Source organism: Thamnophis elegans, chromosome 7, assembly GCF_009769535.1.
Source record: "Thamnophis elegans isolate rThaEle1 chromosome 7, rThaEle1.pri, whole genome shotgun sequence".
Classification (NCBI taxonomy): Eukaryota; Metazoa; Chordata; class Lepidosauria; order Squamata; family Colubridae; genus Thamnophis; species Thamnophis elegans.
This window is the reverse complement of record NC_045547.1, coordinates 24,816,536-24,836,457: the sequence shown is the minus strand read 5'-3', so window position 1 is coordinate 24,836,457 and position 19,922 is coordinate 24,816,536. Positions and strand designations below refer to the sequence as shown.

The window sequence follows — 19,922 nt, the reverse complement described above, 5'->3', positions numbered from 1 at the left end:
GTAAAATGTGGTGAAACTCACTTAACAACACTCTTGCTTAGCAACCAAAATGTTGGTTCAGAAACTCTGGCATTTGAAACATGCAAGTCTTAAAGCTGTCAAGTTACAAGACCCTTGCACCCCTAACCCTTTAGAAAAAAAACCCAGGGGTGTTCAAACTTGACAGCTTTAAGACTTGCGGACTTCAACTCCCAGAATTCCTCCTCTCACTCTTCATCTTGATGATGTGCAGACGGGTGAGAAGAGGGAGCTGGAACCGGTTCTAAACGGCACTGTAGATTTGTGGAACCTCTTCTATAGAAGAGGTTAGAACTGGTAGGAACCCACCCCTGCTGATCTGTCCCTTGAAGAAATCCAGTTTGACACCCCTCTCTTTATTCGTCTTGCAAAGCAGAGAATCGGAAGGTCCATAAATCTATTGTAGCTCCTGGGCCTTACTGCCCATTGCAACATTTCCAATTTTATGAGCACATTTATTCCCCCCTTCCCATAATAAAATAATATTTACGGCAGAGGAAAATTCCAGCAATAAGAACACAAGAAACTTTTTTCTTTTTTTTCTTTTTTTTTCTTTGCCTAAACAGCATTGCATTTCAGCTTTTAACGAGGAATCTATTCTGTAAGCATAAATAACCTAAAGGCTCGGATTTATTAAGAATGCAAAAAAAAAAAAAAAGAATTAAAAAAATAAATCAGGGCAAAAGAGACATTTCCACCCCAAAACAGTGTAGCACTTTTACTTCTCACATCTAGAGCTATTGTCACTGCAATTTTCTTACCCTGCAAACAAGGCTGTCATTCCTTACCAACCATTTAAATAATAAATTTCCAACTATGCTGCTCGCAGCATTACTAAAAAAAAGAGAGAGAAAATATTAACTTACAAAATAACCATACATAATGATGACAAATAAAAAAATCTTAAATTAAACAGCTTTCTGTCATTCTCTGGGTATCCACATTTCATTCCAGTTTCAGGTAGCTTGGCACTGAGTAATTAAACATTAAAAAATCAAGTTTGTAGACGTCATAGAGCTGTGTTTGGTGCTCCGAACTGATGTTCTGGAAGAACTCTGCAGTCATTTCATCAGTAGTTCTTGTAGACTTTGCATAAGTGGGGAACTTGAGATAGTTTCCTACTCCTGCTAGTTGAAGGATGTAGTTGGAATCCTCCTCAAGAGTCTCGTACTTCCCTATGAGGTCATAATGGATGTGACAAGGATGGCACAGAGAAAAGACAGTTTGCCAGTGTTCATTGAATGGCTCTTCTCTTTGAGTTTGCGGGTCTATGAGATAAGCCACAAACTCTTCAAATTTTACATCATCACCTTTCTGCAGAGCCTCTTGTGTCGCATTTTTCCTTTGGCGTTTCACAATTTTGGTACCATATCTCTTGTGAAAGGAGGTGTTATATTTTTGGGTGAATTTGTTTCTGTAGGCTGACACCAGTCTCTCAAAAGGCTCACGGACAAACAAGAACTTCATGTAGTTTTTCAAGCGATGGTTGATCTCTGGAATGCTGTACTGGTTGAGGGTTTTCAAGTTGGATGAGACATGGGCTTCATTTGCTGGTATCTCCATAGGATCTGTGTATTTTCCTCTCCCAGTCAACACCATCATGACTCTTTTCCAGTTGGTACAGGCCACTTTGGGGACATAGCAATAAATCAGTTCATGATCTTCATCAACCACTAAATGTTTGAGATCGTTAGGGGTCAGGACACGGCGCTTCTTGGTGGACATGCTGTTGGCTCGACAGGTATCTGTCACTTGATCTCTCCGGATTTGATGAAGGATTGCAGTGCTGGATAATTCCAACTATGTAAATAAAACACAAATAAAGACAACTTAGTACTGTTTGAAAATATTTTTCCATCTTGTTATTAATACTGTCTATTATCCTTCTTGCTAAAGCCCACTGAAGTGGTACACTAGGTAAAGTAAATGTTCCTCTCACACATATGTGTTAGTCGTTCCCAACTCTAGGAGGCAGTGCTCATCTCCGTTTCAAAACTAAAGAGCCAGCACTGTCCAAAGAAGTCTCCGTGGTCATGGGGCCAGCATGACTAAACGCCGAAAGCGCGCAGAATACAACAGCCTTCCCATGAAAAGTGATTCCTTTTTTTCTACTTTTTACGTGCTTTTGAACTGCTATTTTGGCAGTCCATTACACGGCGCCAGGGATTCAAACCGCCAAACTGCTGACTTTTCTAATTGACAAGCTCAGCATGTTAGCCACTGAGCCACCGTGTTCCTATATCTTAGGCTAGATGTCAAACTCACGCTGTCACATTGTCGACACGTGACGTAATGTGATTTCCCCCTCCCCCTTTGCTAATGCAGGTGGCGTGGCCAGTACTTGAAGCATATGGCCCACGGGATACGAGTTTGACACACCTGCCCAGGCAGAAATTGTTTCTAATTCTATGCTAGAGCTGCTTCTGTAGAGATTCTTCTGCTGTTTGATTGACAAACAAAACTTACAGTTACCACTTTGAAATAAAACAATTACTAAAAATGCACTTTCCTGGAAAACTAGTGGCTTGTTCAAGACCCATCTATCCAGTCTTCTATGTCCAAAAGCAATATTACAACTTAGGGATGATGCTGAATCTTGTACTTTATAGGTATACTTTTTAAATGAAGTCTGGAGTTCATAAGTTACAGTACACTGTTTGCAATTCTACTAAGAAAAAAAGGTACAGTTCCTTTGTGTATCCTCTGCTCTAAAAGAATCCCTTGGTGATGATAGCATTCTATTTATCAGTTGCTGCATTACACTCCAGCTGGGAACCCAGAAGACAAATTTGCATGTAACATGTTCTCTTTCCATCCTTTTTCTCCCCTGTGCTGGATTTTGATGCATCTGTGGTTTATCAAAGTGCAATTCCCTGTTGCCTTCAAATTATGAAATAGATTTTATACTGAACTTCAAATGAGGATCAGATCCTGATGCATTTCCAGTGTCTAGTTTAGTAAATAAACCGATGTTTACCTATGTGGAAGCAATGGAAATTGAGGTTTGATTAATTCTACATGTATTGGAATCGGCCCCAGGCAGTAAAGAAGGATAAAGAAAGACTATAAACAAAAGATCCCTTCTCTGGTCAGATCAAGTTGCTTTCCCTGTAAGACAGGGGTGTCAAACTGGATTTCTCTGAGGGCCGGATCAGCATTGTAGCCCTCCTCCATGAGCCAGCCAGAGATGTTTGAGGGGGGGAAGACAGGATGGGCAGCGAGGCCCCCCTGTGCCCCATTTTTGGCCTGGACGGCCCTCTGCAGTACTTTGCCAGCCAAAATGGGGCATGGGAGGACCGTGTGAGGCTGTCTGATTCCCCCACATCCCGTTTTTGGCCTGGGCTGCCTCCTGCAGCATTCTGTTGGCCAAAATTGGGCGTGGGTGATTCAAGAGGTCATCCAGGCCAAATATAGGGTGTGGGGGTTAGAGTTAGGGTTACTCTAACCCTAACCCTCACCTCATTTTGGCTGCCAGAGGCATCACGGGCCAGTACTTTGTTATTTTCAAGCTATCCCCATGGGCCAGATTTAAGCACCCCCATGGGCCGGATACAGCCCAAGAGCCTTGAGTTTGACACCCCTGCTGTAAGAGCTAAGATATCCTACTGGAAACATAGCCTATAGTGTAAATCAATTAGCCTGGTTTAATGCTGAACCTACTGAAAGGCACTGGCAAGCTGCTAAGAGGATATTAAGATATCTTAAACAAGCGATGCATTATGCATTGTATTTAGAATCTAGAGATGATCTGAGCTTAACTGCATATGCTGATGCAAGTTTTGCTACAGATCTCCCAACGGGGAGCTTACATAACAAAGGGTATAGAAGATCAGGTTCTGCAGAAATGTGGAATGGCATTTACCAGAACGTAATGTCCTTTCAAAGCGTTCTACTTACAATAATTGTATTTCTTAACAAGTGCAGAAAACTCATGTTTTCCAAGAGTTGCCAAGAAGATTTTGGGATTTCAAGCAAGAATGAGAATGAATTTCCTACTCGTTTGCCCTAGAAATCCTGCAATCAGAATCTAACATCTCTATGGACAGCTGTTTCTTTTGCAGATGAGATAATTATGGCTGTTATCCTAGCCCTGCCCAACCTGCAAAGGCACTTATGGCCATAATTACAGGTGAAGCTACAGATGGAAGCAAACACATTTTATGGGCTCCTAAGGACAATGCAGCCATAACCTGGGTACTGCAAGTATTTCAGTCCACCTTTCTGAAACATGGCAATAGAAATCTTTCCCTTGTCCTCAAAAGACTTCTTCCCGCAACTCTGGTCAAATTCATTTTGAAAGAAGATCAAAACTTGGTGTGACCTTTGATGCTGAGAACAGAAGGAGGACACTGGTTTCCAAGCACTTTGAAAATGAACACAGTATGTGCTCCTGCTGTTGATATGTATCTCAACCTAAGATTAATTGTTTTGTCTTCCTCATTGGCAGTGACCTTGGCGTGTGAAATAAACTTTGTGGAAAGGCACCAAAGGAATTTTAAAACATGCTTCCCAGAAGTAGTTGTTTTATTTTGTTTTGCTATCAGTGCTGGCTTCTGAGACTCACAACATCAAATAGACAAGCATCCATTGGCTTTGAACATGCTTTTTGCTTATCATGTTCTTTGTTTCTAGATGGATATATATTAAGGATTTTTGTAGTTCTAAATTGAATAAATTTTCCTTTGTAGAATGGGTTAAATTATAGGATAGGATTACATTCTTTTTCCTATTTTATTCCTCTAATCCTTCTCACACTGCAAGTTTTCTGGGGTAGATTATTTAGTTACTTAAGATATCGCAGCAAAAACGAACAACTCTATAATACACTGGAACTAGAGGAGGTAAGCAAGTTCTGACCAGTTCTGGAGAACCAGTAGTGGAAATTTTGAGCAGTTGAGAACTGGTAAATACCACCTCTGGCTGGCCCTGCCCCCATCTAGTCTCTGTCTCCCCCGTCCCAGCTGATCAGGAAGAAATGGGAATTTTGCAGTAACCTTCCCCTGGAATGGGATGGGAATGGAGATTTTACAGTATCCTTCCCCGTCACGCCCACCAAGCCACGCCCACAGAACCGGTAGTAAAAAAATGTTGAATCCCACCACTGACTGGGACATAGCTCATGGATGTTTCAATCTATTAAAACAGTCATTATAACAATATGATGTCAAAGGATGTCAAAAATCACTTAGCAAAAGCCATAACAGTTTAAGCATGAATATCCCAAATTTCTTTTCCATGTAGCCAGGAATATGTGTTGTAAAAATTGTGCTAACCCAATTAAATTCCATTATATTGACCAACCTATTGTTAAGCCATGAATTATTGATCAATGGGATTGGTTTCCACAACTAGCCATTGATAATATACAATGCAGTAATTCAATAGCAAATTACACTATTTGTGCAAAATCATGATATAGAGGACATTACATACCATCCCTTGCTGCCACTTCTGGACATCCATGCAGGGATTATAATTTTTAAGTGCTGCTTTCATCTAACATGCTGAGCTTACTATAATGCCATAACTCAGATATTACTGAGAAGTGACCCATTAAATATACTTTGATTTTCCTTTTAGGAGAAATATTGATATTATCAATATTCTAATAACCAGACTATTGTAATACCCAGGTATGTGATGGCTAAGATGCTGAGCTTGTCGATCAGAAAAGTCGGCAATTTGGCAGTTCAAATCCCTAGCGCCATGTAACGGGGTGAGTTCCCATTACTTGTCCCAGCTTCTGCCAACCTAGCAGTTCAAAAGCACATAAAAATGCAAGTAGAAAAATAGGGACCATTTTGGTGGGAAGGTAGCAGTGTTCTGTGCACCTTCAGTATTTAGTCATGCCGACCACATGACTACGGAGACATCTTTGGACAGCACTGGTTTTTCGGCTTTAAAACAGAGATGAGCACCACCCCTAGAGACATATGTGCGACGGGAACCTTTACCTTAAAATCCAGAATGCATTTTCATAAGTAGCAACTTTTTACATTTGCATTAGTATTGGCTGCGTCCATTAAAATAGGCATTATCCCACCCCCCATCATTTACAAGCACAGTGCTCAAATACCCCATTTTCTGATCTGAACTACCTTAAAGAGCTGATTATAACCTATCTTCATTTCCCCCCTTTCTCCCTTCATTTCAAAAGTTCCACTTATTTGCCATGTATGAATGAACACGCAAACATTCATAAACATTCTGATACCATTAACAGGCTTCATAATTTACACAAAGTCTAATTGCAGCAGGAATGTAGCCATTATATATTACCAATAGCAATCAATGTCTTTCCTTTTTCCCCTTAATTAATACTCACATTGCATTGTGTTAATTTATTCCTTTGATCTGAAAGTTAAACTTTCATTTAAAGTAAAGTGCCATGTAAATGCCATCAAGGTCCTGGAATCATATTTTCATGATTTGTAGACCCCCCTCCAGTGTTTACATTTTGTTCCTGCTGCGGTGTCTGTGTCACCTTGAGCTCGTGGTTGCCATATGTGACTGCCATTCCTAATGTGCATATGAGACAACTGACCTAATGACCTTTATCCAAAGTCTTAATGACAACAAATTAAAAGTCACATTGAAGCATATCTGCTTTTTTGGCTACTGACATACCTAGAAACCCTCGCACAATTAAAAAAAAGACACAGAGTTAATTGCAAATTAGCTTTCTAGCTAGCGGATCTTTTGATTGAAGCTGCACTGCAACAATGCTAATTTTTGAAGATACGAATTTGCATCAATAATGCTTAAGGGTTTTTTGGCAAACATTTTGAAACTAATAATAATAATTGTTTTTTTATATGCCCACTGTTTTTTGCTGTAGGCCGCTCAGAGTCACCTTTTTGCAAGATAGTTGGCCATATAATTTTGATAAATGCATAAATAAATATTCTCAATATCTTTAATAGCTAGGGACAGATGCCTCTTCTCCGACCTTTTACGACACAATCCACTATCAGTTGCAAGAAGAAGGCAGGTGTGACACTTGTCCAGGTGGTAGACCTTGGCTTACAACCACAATTAAGCCCAAAATTTCTGTTACTAAACGAAAAATTGTTCAGTGAAATTGGCCCCATTTTACAACCCCTCTTGCCATACTTGTTAAGTGAATCACTGCAGTTGTTAAGTTAGTAACATTGTTGTTAAGTGGCTTCCCCATTGACTTGGCTTGTCAGAAGCTCACAAAAGGTGATTACATGACCCCGGAACACTACAAATATCATAAATATAAGTCAGTTGCCAAGTGTCTGAACTTAACTTTTTGGGTGCATCTCCCATGGATAGACCTGTCTGAAATAAGCTTTTCTATTACCTTTTAACTAATAGCTTTTGCGATCTTGAATGCATCGTTCCATCTGATAAGTCTCAAATATTAAACAATTGTGCTTAAATTAGGGATAGGAAACAAAGCACAGTGGCCCCAATTTTTATGAACATCATAGATTGGAAAGGCTAGAGGTAAGTATTGTGTGGGTTCCAATTCAAAATACAGCCCCAGGTACTACCGGTAACTAAAAAAGAATCAAGGTTGTAGGCAATTCATTTCATGGCACATTTAACTAAGACATATTTGAAGGGTGGGGAAACATTATTTGTTTAAAACTCCTGTAAATCATAGCTTGCTATTTTTTTCTGAATGAAAAGAAAATCCTTTCATTTTTACCTTCGGTGGGTTTTTGCTATGCTTCTTGCAAGTACATATTTTATTTACTTTCTTCTTAGTTTTCCTCCCTTTTGTTATTTGCTCCTACAGTAATTTTACTTCATTTGCAGATAGTCATTGCCTGCCTTGCATTATAATCCTTTCATCAGTTTTGAACATCTGCCAGGTCCTAACTGTTTCATTCTGTTGATGTATTTGAAGATGCTAATTTCACTTTAGATGGCTTTGTATCCTATCCCAACTCATTGCATAAAACCCCACAGCAAGTCCAGAAATCTGGCATCTTTGCCAGATATGTACATGCAAGATCCTCCACTTTGTCTCCCTGCTAGACTTCAAGAGACAATCAGATAAGGTGGTCCTTATAGCCCCTCTGGTCTATGACCTCCAAATGTGATCCCATTGTGCCTTCTCAAGCATCACTTATGTGTCCACTTACGCTCTGGGTAAGTTCTTTCATAGAAATGAATATATTGGTTTTCACCTGTAAGTCAGTCAAATTACAATGAGTATAATTTCCTTGGGAGGAGAGAGAAATAATGTAGGTGCAACACACTTTGTGATTCAACAGTTCAAATGATCAAATGGATTTATATTTTTCATTTCAGGGGAAAAAAAATCCCCAAGCCTAATAGTTAAATATAATCCCAAATGTTATTTCAATTTTAGGAGGTCTCTTATATATGCCTTTTGATATGGCCATTGTCTCCAGTGGACAAAAAATAATAGCAATAGCAATAACACTTAGACTTATATACCATTTCAGCATTTTACAGCACCCTCTAAGTAATTTACAGGATCAGCATATTGCCCTTTATCAACCTTGGAAGGATGGAAGGCTGAGTCAACCTTAAGCCGGTCAGGATCGAACTCCTGGCAGTGAGGAGAGTTGGCCTACAATACTGCATTCTAACCATTGCGCCACTAAAGCTCGCAAAGCAAGAGAGGAATTGGATGTTGATGTCAAGCAGAAGGAAGGTTCTCCTGGACTTCTTAAAATATACCACCAATGCAGATGGTGAAGATGGAAGCAGCAGTGTGGTTCAGTGAGATTCCAAAAACAAAATACAATGGCTGCATCCTGGGAAGAATTGTCTCAGGTATTGGAGAAAAGTAATTTACCTTGTTAAATTGAATGAAATCTGGTGAAGAAAAATAGAGGTGAAAGTTTTGGCTTGGTAAAAAGCAATGCTCACATCTTTTGCTAGCATTTAGTTTGACTGGAAACTAATCTGTTAGTTCACTATTAAGTCAGAGTAATTTATAAAGGAAGAATGTGGAATGAGTTTTAGGATAAATATTTAGCAGCCTAAGCCAAGCATGGAAAATCCTCACATAACTTTCCAAAATCTTTGGTGTAGCTCCAAAAACTCCCCCATTGCTATTAAATTAATTTAGTATAATAAAATGGTGAAATTAATTGATGCATATAATCATATTATCTGTCAGTAACAATGTAAGATGAATTAAATTTTAACTATATCAAATTCTACCATCCACTTTTTTGCCTTGCCCCCACCCAGTAAAAGTGTGGCTAATTGGAAGCCAAACACCTCATCCTGAGCTTCACAAAAGTATTCTATTTTTCAGAATATTTACTCATCATTTCTACTTTGGTAAGGGTTAACCTCTTAGTGTGCCCACATTCAAGGGATGGGTATGCTAATTGAGAGTGGTTGTATTTTCTCTAACTTGCCATACCACATTTTATTTGCTTCCCTTTGAGAGAAGATAACTGTCACCAGCTGGAGTGGAGAAATGCAATAGATCTCTTAAAATACCTGAAATAATGTCTCATAGATGAAGGTCAAGACTTGACCTCTACTATTTAATCCTGTAGGACAGGGGTGTCAAACTCAAGGCCCATGGGCTGCATCCGGTCTGCAGGGTGCTTAGATCTGGCCCAAGAGCCACCCTGGAAATGAAGAAAAGTGAAGGACTGGCCTGCCTGAGCTCTGTTTTTGCTGGCAGAGCACTTGGGCACCACAGGCAACCCCCCTCCCCCCAACACGAGTGTCATTGAGCTGATCCACCTACCCTATCCCCCTAGGGTCAAACACAACCCTGATGTGGCCCTCAATGAAATCAAGTTTGACACCCTTGTTGTAGGACATAAACTAATGGATTGGCTAATGGTTTAAAGTTATGGGAAGACAACTTCCAAATAGATATTGGGGTGGGGAGGACGTGTTCAGGATGAAGGTGAACATTCATTTGTTGAGGTAGCTTTGATCTGGATGCCTGGAAGATGGGGATGGTAAAATGCTCTTCCAACTTCATGTTTCCCCGCTTGTCTGACTTGGCAGCTTCCCTTTCTGTGCAGGTGATATTAAGATTCTGAGGTCAAACCTCCCTTCTGTTGCTTTTCAGTGATTATGACCTTTGAAAGATACTGCTCAGATTCTTTGGCATGCTGTCATTTCAGCCATCTGGAAGAGGTTTTCTGTCCTGTGTTTTTATTTTTACTCCTTTGTTTTCTTTTGTGTCTTCAGAGGGGCTCATTTTCCTCTGTTCTACCAGCAACAACAATAACATGAAACGGAAAAGTTAAATGAAAGCTACATGGGTGTAATAGATGATAGATGAGCTTTCCACTACCAGGAAGTCATCTTTCAAATGTATGGAAAGGGGAAAAGAATACTCAGATGTATTCTTACAAGACAGAATTGTTTACAATCATGCACAAGGCTTTCCCCTTAATAAAAAAAATTAACCTCCACCCAACCCCAAACAATCAGCCCTCTTGTTTGTGATGTGTCCAATAATTATAATGGCCCTTTTTCATATTTACCTTTGTTTACGTTGACATACGTCAAAAAGGCATGTTAGCATTTTGAACCATCCTTTGGAATTAGAAGCTATTTTCAGATCTACTTTAAAAGCTTGATATCTAAAATTATGAAGCTTGCTAGAACAAAATGTCAGCTGGATGTGACAGCTCCTTTATGGTGTTTTTTTTTTAAAAGTTGTTCTGGAAACTTTTGAGAGCACCTGAATAAAACCAGTAAAACAGTGGCTGTCAAATTGTGGTTTATGAAGACATTGAATAGATCAGTGATGGTGAAACTTTTCAGCATTTGGATGTGCAGGTGGGCAGCATCAAGTGCCAAAAAGGGAGTGCATGCTCGCCTGGGCTGCAACCAGAAAGAGAAGCTGCCCAGGGCGCATGTGCGCACTGGAAAATGAACTTCCAGTTTCTGGCACACACATGCACACTGGCCAGCAAGTCTTGCACCAATCAGCTGGCCGGTGCGCATACTCACGCCAGATACCGGAAGACCAACTCTTCCAGTTTCTGGTACTGCCACATACATAAATTCCAACTGATCATTGCGTACACATGCGTGCCAGAAACTCGGAAGAGGAATGGGCGAGGCTGCATATGCCAGGTGACATGGCTCCACGTGCCACTTTGGGCACTTGTGCCATAGATTTGCCATCACAGGAATAGATCATTGATTGCAACATTCCTACATCCCCTAACAATCAATTGGTCAAACCAGACCAAAACCCCTCCCACCTCTTTCCCTGTGTTAGTTGATTTGCACAAATGGATCAGAACCTGAAAACGGATGCATTTGTGCATGGGAGTGATAGCACAAGTAGTTTGTGTGTGAGAGGAAATAAACATGACTTGAGTGAAGTTAATGATTGTAAGCTGTAGATTCTGTGCTAAGTGGAACTGGGATTCCACAAAATCAACATGTAAGAAAAAATGCAAAATGAAAATATGGTGATTAATATAAATATATATAACAAGGATTTCATTGGCTTAGAAATCCACTAATACCTAGCCCACAGAAATCCACTAATGCCTAGCCCACTAATACCTAGCACATCAGAAATTTCGATTGAACATTCCCGAATGACAGTTGTTATGATGGTACAAGTTAAAATTATGAGAACAGCAGTAATATCAAAATCTTAGAAGATAATCTTTTTTATGTTCTCATCATCGGAGATTCTGCAAAAATGTCCTTCCTTCCTTCCATCCATATTGCATAAAATTCAAGTAATGGTTCCTCTGATTAGCTGATCTTAATGTCAAACCATAAACTCTTCTACAATACGTAGACCTAAATCACCACATTATGGTTTACTCTGAGGTGAAACGCCAATCATTTTGTCTGTACCAACATTCACAAACTCTACTGCTTCCTTCTATAAATACTTGCAAGAAAGTCCCCCAAATGAGAAACAGCATGGAAATCTGCCTTTTTTTGTTTTCTTTTGGAGTTTTCTTTCTTTTGTTTTCTTTATTTATTCATATACAAACTTCTCAGTTGTCCTTTAGGGGAAGCATACACTGAGAGTGCTTATTTCATTTGAGCTTTTAATCTGACAAAAGAGAGCAAAGCAAATATTTACACAAGGTAGTGAGGCCAAGACACAAATAACTGAAACTTGCCTCAAGAGTCTACAGATTCATAATTAATCTGACATTACTTTTCATCTGTCTCCCTTGTATAAAACCTGTTTGGTCCGTATGTATCAATTGTTGAATGACCAACATTAACCTATTTGCTAATATTTTAGTAAAAATTTTATAATCTACATTCAGTAATGAAATGGGTCTATAATTTTTGGGTTGAGTAGTATCTTGATCTTCTTTGGGTATCAAAGATATAAACGCTGTCTTCCAAGATGGAGGGACTTTACCTTCCGTTTGAATCATATTAAATAATTCTCTAAGAGGTTCTACCATTTCTAACTGTAAGTTTTTGTAGTAAACCACTGTCAAGCCATCTGTACCTGGTGCTTTCCCTGGCTTTAATTGCTTAATTACCTGCAGGATTTCCCCCGAGGTTATTGGTTGATTCAATTTTTGCCTGTGTTCTTCTCTAACTGAAGGTATTTTCTCCTTGTCTAAATATTTGTCTATGTCTAAACCATTAATTTTATCCCCTTTATACAGTTCTGTAAAAATTCCCAGAAAGCCTTTTGAATCTCTTCCTGTTGGAACACCTCCTTCCCTCTGTAAATCAGTTTAGATATATTTCGAGTTTTCCTTTTTTTCCTAATCTGATAAGCTAACCATCTGCCAGGTTTGTTTGCATTACAAAAAGTATTGTGTTTTGCATATAATAAATTAGTAGCTACCTGGTCAGAGATCAACATGTCAAATTGAGATTTTAATATGTTAATAGCTTCCTTAACCTTTGTATCGTCTGGTTTCCTTGTTAACTCCAGCTCTTTTCTCTTAATTTCCTCTTCCAGTTCTGTTCGTTTTAGCCCTTGCTTATTTCTATGTGTTTTATTTATATTCATCAAAACTCCTCTCATATACGCTTTGCTTGCATCCCATACAAATTCCATAGATGTACCCTTATTCATATTCAAAACAAATATTCAGATAGTAATTTTTTACAATCATTAATATAGTTTTCATATCTAAATAAATTTTCATTCAGTCTCCAAAACCTTCTTGCCTGCACTACCCTTCCCAACTCCATCCAAACTGGGTTATGGTCCGAAAGGACTCTAGCTGCAATCTTTGTTTTCTTGACCCTAGAAAGCAAATCATTAGTGGTTAGAATAAAATCGATCCTTGAAAGGGATTGATGCCTGTCCGAGAAGAAAGTGAAGTCATATTCCTCTGCATTTCTTTCTCGCCAGATATCTCTCAATTCAAAATCATCCATAATGTCAAAGAAAGATTTGGGTAACTTTGCTCGCATCTTGGTATTTAGGCGGGAAATCTTCTTATCTCTCTTAGTGTCTATCACTCCATTCCAGTCACCCAATAGTATACAGGAACTATAGTCCCACTGTACTAATTTAGCATGAAGATTTCTATAGAATCTATCTTGCTGTTGATTGGGAGCATAAATTCCCAAAAGTAATGTCTTTTTCCCTTCTAAGATTAAGTCTAAAGCAATATATCTTCCGAAGGGATCTGCTTCTATTAATTCAGCTTTCATATCTTTTCTTAAGTATACAACTATACCATTCTTCTTTTCCATAGCAGAAGCTGCAAAATGTTGACCAAGTTTTGAGTTGATCAAATATTTTTGATCAGTTGACTTGATATGAGTTTCTTGCAAACAAATTACATCGTTCTTAAACTGTTTAAGATAATGAAATATTTTCTTCCTCTTCTGTGGAGAGTTCAGTCCGTTGACATTCCATGTTAAAATCTTAGTTGTCATCTTTGGTTGGTTGAAGCATTTTTAGAGCTTCCTGCACGGCCTGTTTAACCTTAGGTCTAGCTCCTCCCACTGCTTCCAGATTTGTTGTTGTAGTTCCTTGATCGATGGCCGATGATTGTTGATGCTGTTGCCTCTTAGCTTGTTTCTCCATACGTCTAGTAGTCATGCGGCTAGGTCTTGGTTCCATAGCACCTTGCACTTCTAGAGAAGAGAGATGCTCCATCTTGTCTGGTGGTTGTGTAGTTTGCTGTCTATCCTGTCCTTCTTGTGGTCTTTCTCTAGGTCCAGATGGTGCAGGGTGTCCGGCCTTCAATATATTATAATAAAAATCTCGGGCTTTCCATACAGAGTTGAGGCGGTACCTTTGCTTATCAAATGTAAATATGATGCCAAATGGTGCATCCCATCTATACTGTATCTGACGATTTCTGAGTTCTTCGACCAAAAAAGCGTAGTCTCTTCTGGCTCTTAACATTTGAGGTGGTATCTCTTTCAAAACAGCCAGGTCTTGACCGCCAATTTGAAGCTTAGTGTTATAAGACGCTTGCAGTACCATATTTCTGAACTCTCTTGTAGTAAAATATATAACGATGTCTCGAGGAAGCTGCTTCTGCTTTGCCAGCCAGGAGTTAACGCGGTAAGCTTTGTCAATTTGCCAGCCTTGGTTGGTCCCTGGTCTTCCCATCAGGCGGTCAAAAGCTTCCGATAGGATCTGTTTCAGGTTCTCCTGTTTCTCCTCACGCAGCCCCCTTACTCTTAATGCGAACTCCATTTGTCGGTACTGTATCATAATAATTTCTTTTTCAGCATTTTCCACTTTTTGTTCCACCACCTCTGTTTTCAATGTCAAGTTAGCATTGGCATCATTAAGAACCTCTAGAGTATCTTCCACTCCAGAAATATGTTCTGTTAATACAGTTACAAGACTCAGCATGTCGTCTCTAATTTTATCAACCTTAGCCTCAAATTTCTCATACAACTCCTGTTTAAGTCCTTTTATTTCACTTTTAATTTCACTTTTAATTTCTTCTTTCATTTCTTTTATTTCCTCTTTTCTCTCCTCTCTATTATCTCTAAATTTATCTTCCATTTTAATTGTCTGTGCATTAAGAGCCTCGCTTAGATTACTCAGAAAAAATTCTTTCGTTAACACATCCCCAGCAGGGGGCGTAGGAAGCGGAGGCTGCAGCTTTGTACCAGGCACTGAGGATGTGCCCCTGGAAGTAGAGGGTGACGACTTCAAGTTAATATTTGGTTTTGAGGCCATTTCAAAATTTGTCTGCCTGCAGTTAATAAAACTCTATTGCCTAAATATGCAGCTTTAAGTAAAGAGGCTTTTATTTTGAAGTTTAAGGCTTGGCAAAAGTTTCAGTGAGTAAACATTGTAACAAGACCGTTCAACAGATTCATCACCATTTAACTTCCAAATAAGCAAAGTTAATGAAGGAGTAAAATTCTTCTATTGTGAAACCAAAACATGTGATAAGCTATCCCTGCTGCGTTTATATTTTTGGATGCTGAGAAGGCCTTTGATCGAGTTAACTGGCAATTTCTGCTGAAGATATTGCAAAAAATGCAGATAGGAGATAATTTTTTACAGTCAATTAAAGCAATATACCAACAGCAAACAGCACAAATCATAGTCAATGGAAGTTTAACAGACTCTTTTCAAATTGGAAAAGGTACAAGACAGGGTTGTCCTTTGTCCCCATTATTGTTTATTATAACTTTGGAAGTATTGTTGAATAAAATACGGGGCTTGGATGGTTTAAAAGGGATCAAGATTAGGCAGCAAGAATATAGAGTCCGCGCTTTTGCGGATGATTTGGTCATAATATTGGAACAACCGCAGGAATCCAGTATGGTTTTAATGAATACGATTAATCAATATGGTCAAGTGTCTGGCTTTAAAATAAACTTAGGAAAAACCAAAATATTAGCTATAAATATGAATATTAAACAAAAGGAAGAATTAGGAGTGATGCTAGGATGTGAGGTAGTTAAAAAAGTCAAATATCTTGGAGTTAACATTTTAACTTCAAATGGGAAATTATATAAGGATAATTATGAACCACTTTGGCATAGCATACAGACAGAGATGAAAAAATGGGAGAAATTGCACTTATCTTTGCTGGGCAGGATAGCGGCAGTGAAAATGAACATTTTACCAAAATTTTTATTTCTTTTCCAAATGTTACCTATACTTAAAAAAGATGCGAACCTTTTAGAATGGCAGAAGGGTATCAACAAATTTGTGTGGGCAGGAAAGAAGCCGAGGGTAAAGATGAAAATAATGCAAGATGTACGCGAGAGAGGAGGATTGAAACTACCTAATTTAAAACTATATTATGATGCAGTGGCATTATCTGTAATTAGTGATTGGATTCATTTAACCAATGATAGAATATTGAACATTGAGGGACACGATCTGGTATTTGGTTGGCATGCTTACCTGTTATTCAACAAAAAATTGGATAAGAACTTTAAAAGTCATATTTTGAGAAATGCTTTATTGCGGGTTTGGAAGAAATACCAATATAAATTAAATGACAAGATACCCATGTGGGCAATTCCTAGACATGCAATTGAAAATATGAATACAGCACAAAAACAGGACAGATTTACTTACAGACAGCTTCTTACCTCGGAAAGGGGGGTATTACAATTAAAATCTTTAGAGGTATTAAAAGAGGAGAAGGTAGTTCAAACATGGTTCCAGTATGGGCAATTACAGGCTAGGTGGAAAATAGATCAAAAAATTGGCTTTATTCAAGTTGAGGATAATCTGTTTAAACAAATAAGAGATCAAAGCTTAATGCATATAAAGAGGATATATAATGTATTAATACAGATGGATTCGGAAACAGAATTAGTTAAAGATTGTATGATAAAATGGGCTCAAAATATTGAGGAACCAATAATGTTGGATACATGGGAAAGAATTTGGGTAAGAAATGTGAAATTTACACAAGCTCAAAATCTGAGAGAAAATTTTTACAAGATGTTTTATAGATGGCATTTAGATCCTAAAAAGTTGGCTTCTATGTATCCGAATGTACAGCCTAAATGTTGGAGGTGTGGTTCTCTCGATGCTACATATTATCATATATGGTGGACCTGCCAAAAGGTTAAGGCATTTTGGATAAAAATATGGTGGGTCATGCAAAATGTTTTTAAAAAAAGGATAAAGTTTATTCCTCAGTTATTTTTACTAGGTATATGTACTGATTTTACAGTGGTAGAGACCAATTTGATTCTGCACCTGATAACTGCAGCAAGACTGTTGGTGGCGCAATATTGGAAGAAGGAAGACTTGCCTACAATCCAAGAATGGACATTGAAAGTAACAAACTTAGCTGAAATGGCTAAAATATCGGCATATCTCAAAGATCATTCAAATGAGAGATATAAACGAGACTGGAAAAAATGGATTGACTATATACAAAATAAATACGGGACTAAGAAATTCCAGTTAGCCTATGCTTAAGATCAGAAATGATTTAAACTGTTAAAAGTTAGTTCAGTAAGAAGAAGCTAAGTTCAATCTAGAATGTCATTAATTTCTTTATTTCTTTTTTCTCAATAGATTTTAGACTGTGTTAGTTAAAAATCCATACCGTGTACGGGTTCTGGGAAGTCGGGGGGGGAAGGAGGAGGGGGGATGGGGGGGTGGAGGGAGGGAGGGGTACACACAACAAAAAAAAATTGTATTTCAATGTCTTAATGATTGACAAATGATGACATATTTGTGTTTGTTTTTTTTAAAGAAAAATAAAAAAGTTCTCTTAAAAAAAAAAAAGAGTCTACAGATTCAAATAACACAACTCTCTCTGTCCTACTTTAAACCTGATGCAAAACATTTGCTCCTGCTTACGGTAGGTTTATGTCATTTCTGTTTTCTTACCTAAACCTGTAAAGAGAAGGTGGGGCCAGATATGACCAGATATAAATGAATCTAAAATTCTTGCTAGAAGTAGAGAATCCTTATTGTGCCCAACTGAATATTCAGAAAGATACCCAACAGACTGAAAGTTCAGGCAAATAAGGGGGAGATTCATTCTTTGAAATCCTCTCTTAATCTGCCTTTTTTGTTGCCCTTGTACCCTAAGAAATCTAAGTTATTGATTTTGTTAGAAAGCCCAAAGGGAAAAAAAGAGGAGTGTGGAGAAGAGATTAAGAGAGAGACAGAGAAAACAGGTATTATAGGAAAGAGAACAGTGTATAAATCAAGATTTTAAAAAAATATTTGTCTTTGAGTGTCAAATCCTGTCTAAGCTTAAAAAAAGAGACTTCAGAATTGTTTGATTGTTCCATGAAGGAAAGGCACTATCAGATGTCCCCCTATTCCATACAAAGAAACTGAATCAATTGGCAGCTTAGGTTGACAGTAGAAAGAAGTCTCAAATCCTAGGCTCATTCTGAGGTTACAAGCTACTTCCAAGTGGGGAGGGAAGCAAGTTCAGGTACTAGAAAATAGTACAGGCCTGCAGAGATTTCTTTGCATCATCTTCTGCCTGCCCAGAGTCAGTGCTTCCAGTATTATGACTTGTTGACATGGATTGTCCTAAGAAAATTGTTTTTATACAAATTTAAACAAACTTACTTTGAGACCTATGTAAAATGCATCTATTTGTAATAGTTCTTCAGATTTTTAATTTATAAGCAGAAATATATGGGAACCAGCAAGTTATTCGGTAAATCTTACTTTTTCTAAGCTGAGAATCACATTCTTTACCAATAGATTTAATATTCTTCCATCTGCACTTCTTCAAGGAGGTATAATAAAATCCTTGTAGTTGAGGACATTTACCCTTGTAAGGTTAGCCTTCAAGGAGGTTGAACTCATCTCTCATGTACTATTGCATTTTGTAAAGACATTAGATCAATCTTCATTATGCCACTAATAGATACGTTTTCTGGGAAGCCAAATACATTTTATGTGAATCATCTCCTTTGGGATTTAAAACCATTCATTATATGTAAATAGCTAAATTTTGGGTTGCTGCCATTGAAGTATGATATAATGAATTAAATATTTAATTACTTGGTTTTAAATATTACTTTTGGTTTGATGCACCTTAACTAATAAATTGTGTGTTTGTGTGTGTATATGTATGTGTGTGTGTATGTATGTATACACACACACACACACACACACCTATCAATGTTTTAGATTTATTACCAGGTAACAGCTATATTAACATGGTAATAGAGGAGTGAATGTTGCATTGTGTGATTTATTTTGCTAGTTGTTAGTATATTATTGTATTTATTTGCTTCACTCTGTTTTTGTTCTTTTAAATTTTGCTAGTCATTGACTGAATAAATATTGATTGAATTATAATTTATGGTGAATAATAATGCAACATTGAATGGCATACATAAAAGGTATATATGATTATATTATCTCCCCTGACACAAATTATGTATACTTCCCACATGGACAATAGGTTAGGAATTATAGCATTATCTTATTGGCATAATTATTAAATAATTATGGCATTATCTTTCATTGACTAGATTATTCTTCATGAGTCATACAGAAGGTAATTGGCAGGCACAAGAGAAAAATCTAAATAGTGGAACCAAACAGCAGTAAAAATAAAATACAAGTGTGGCCTATAACAATAATTAATAGGTACTAACACAATGGAGTTAATTCCAGCTTTACCAGTGTACTTCCTCTCTTGAGGTTTTTAAGAGATTGGACAGCTACTTCTCAAGGATGTTCTAATTGGTTTTCTTGCACACTGAAAAGGGTTGGACTAGATGATCTTTAAGATACCTTCCAAACCCATAATTCTACGATTCTGAAACCAGTTGCACTGTGAATCCCAGCACTTTAATTATATTGCCTAGAGTAAATAGATGTGGGAGTAGGTGAATGGCACTGCACTTGTGGGCAATTCAATAATTAATTGAATTAGTTGAGGTAGGTAGCCACACCAATCACACAAGTTGAGATAGGTAGCCACTCAAATAAAAAAAAAGATTTGTGTGGCCTATCTAGCTTAAAGCACAACTCTGGGTGGCTCACAACAATAAAACTACAAAACCCTAGTGTATTTGTTTTGTTC

At 37.9% G+C, this 19,922-nt stretch overlaps 1 protein-coding gene across 2 annotated transcripts in view; it reads right to left on the bottom strand.

The window, feature by feature from the left end:
- Positions 1 to 946: 946 nt before the first annotated feature.
- The window catches only part of CHST11 (carbohydrate sulfotransferase 11), a 205,046-nt gene continuing 186,070 nt past the window's right edge, over positions 947 to 19,922 (bottom strand). For both annotated transcript variants that reach the window (XM_032222085.1, XM_032222086.1), the window contains exon 3: positions 947 to 1,818. In XM_032222085.1, coding sequence (XP_032077976.1) covers positions 964 to 1,818 — 855 coding nt within the window. In that variant the 3' untranslated portion in view covers positions 947 to 963. The remainder of the gene's footprint in view (positions 1,819 to 19,922) is intronic.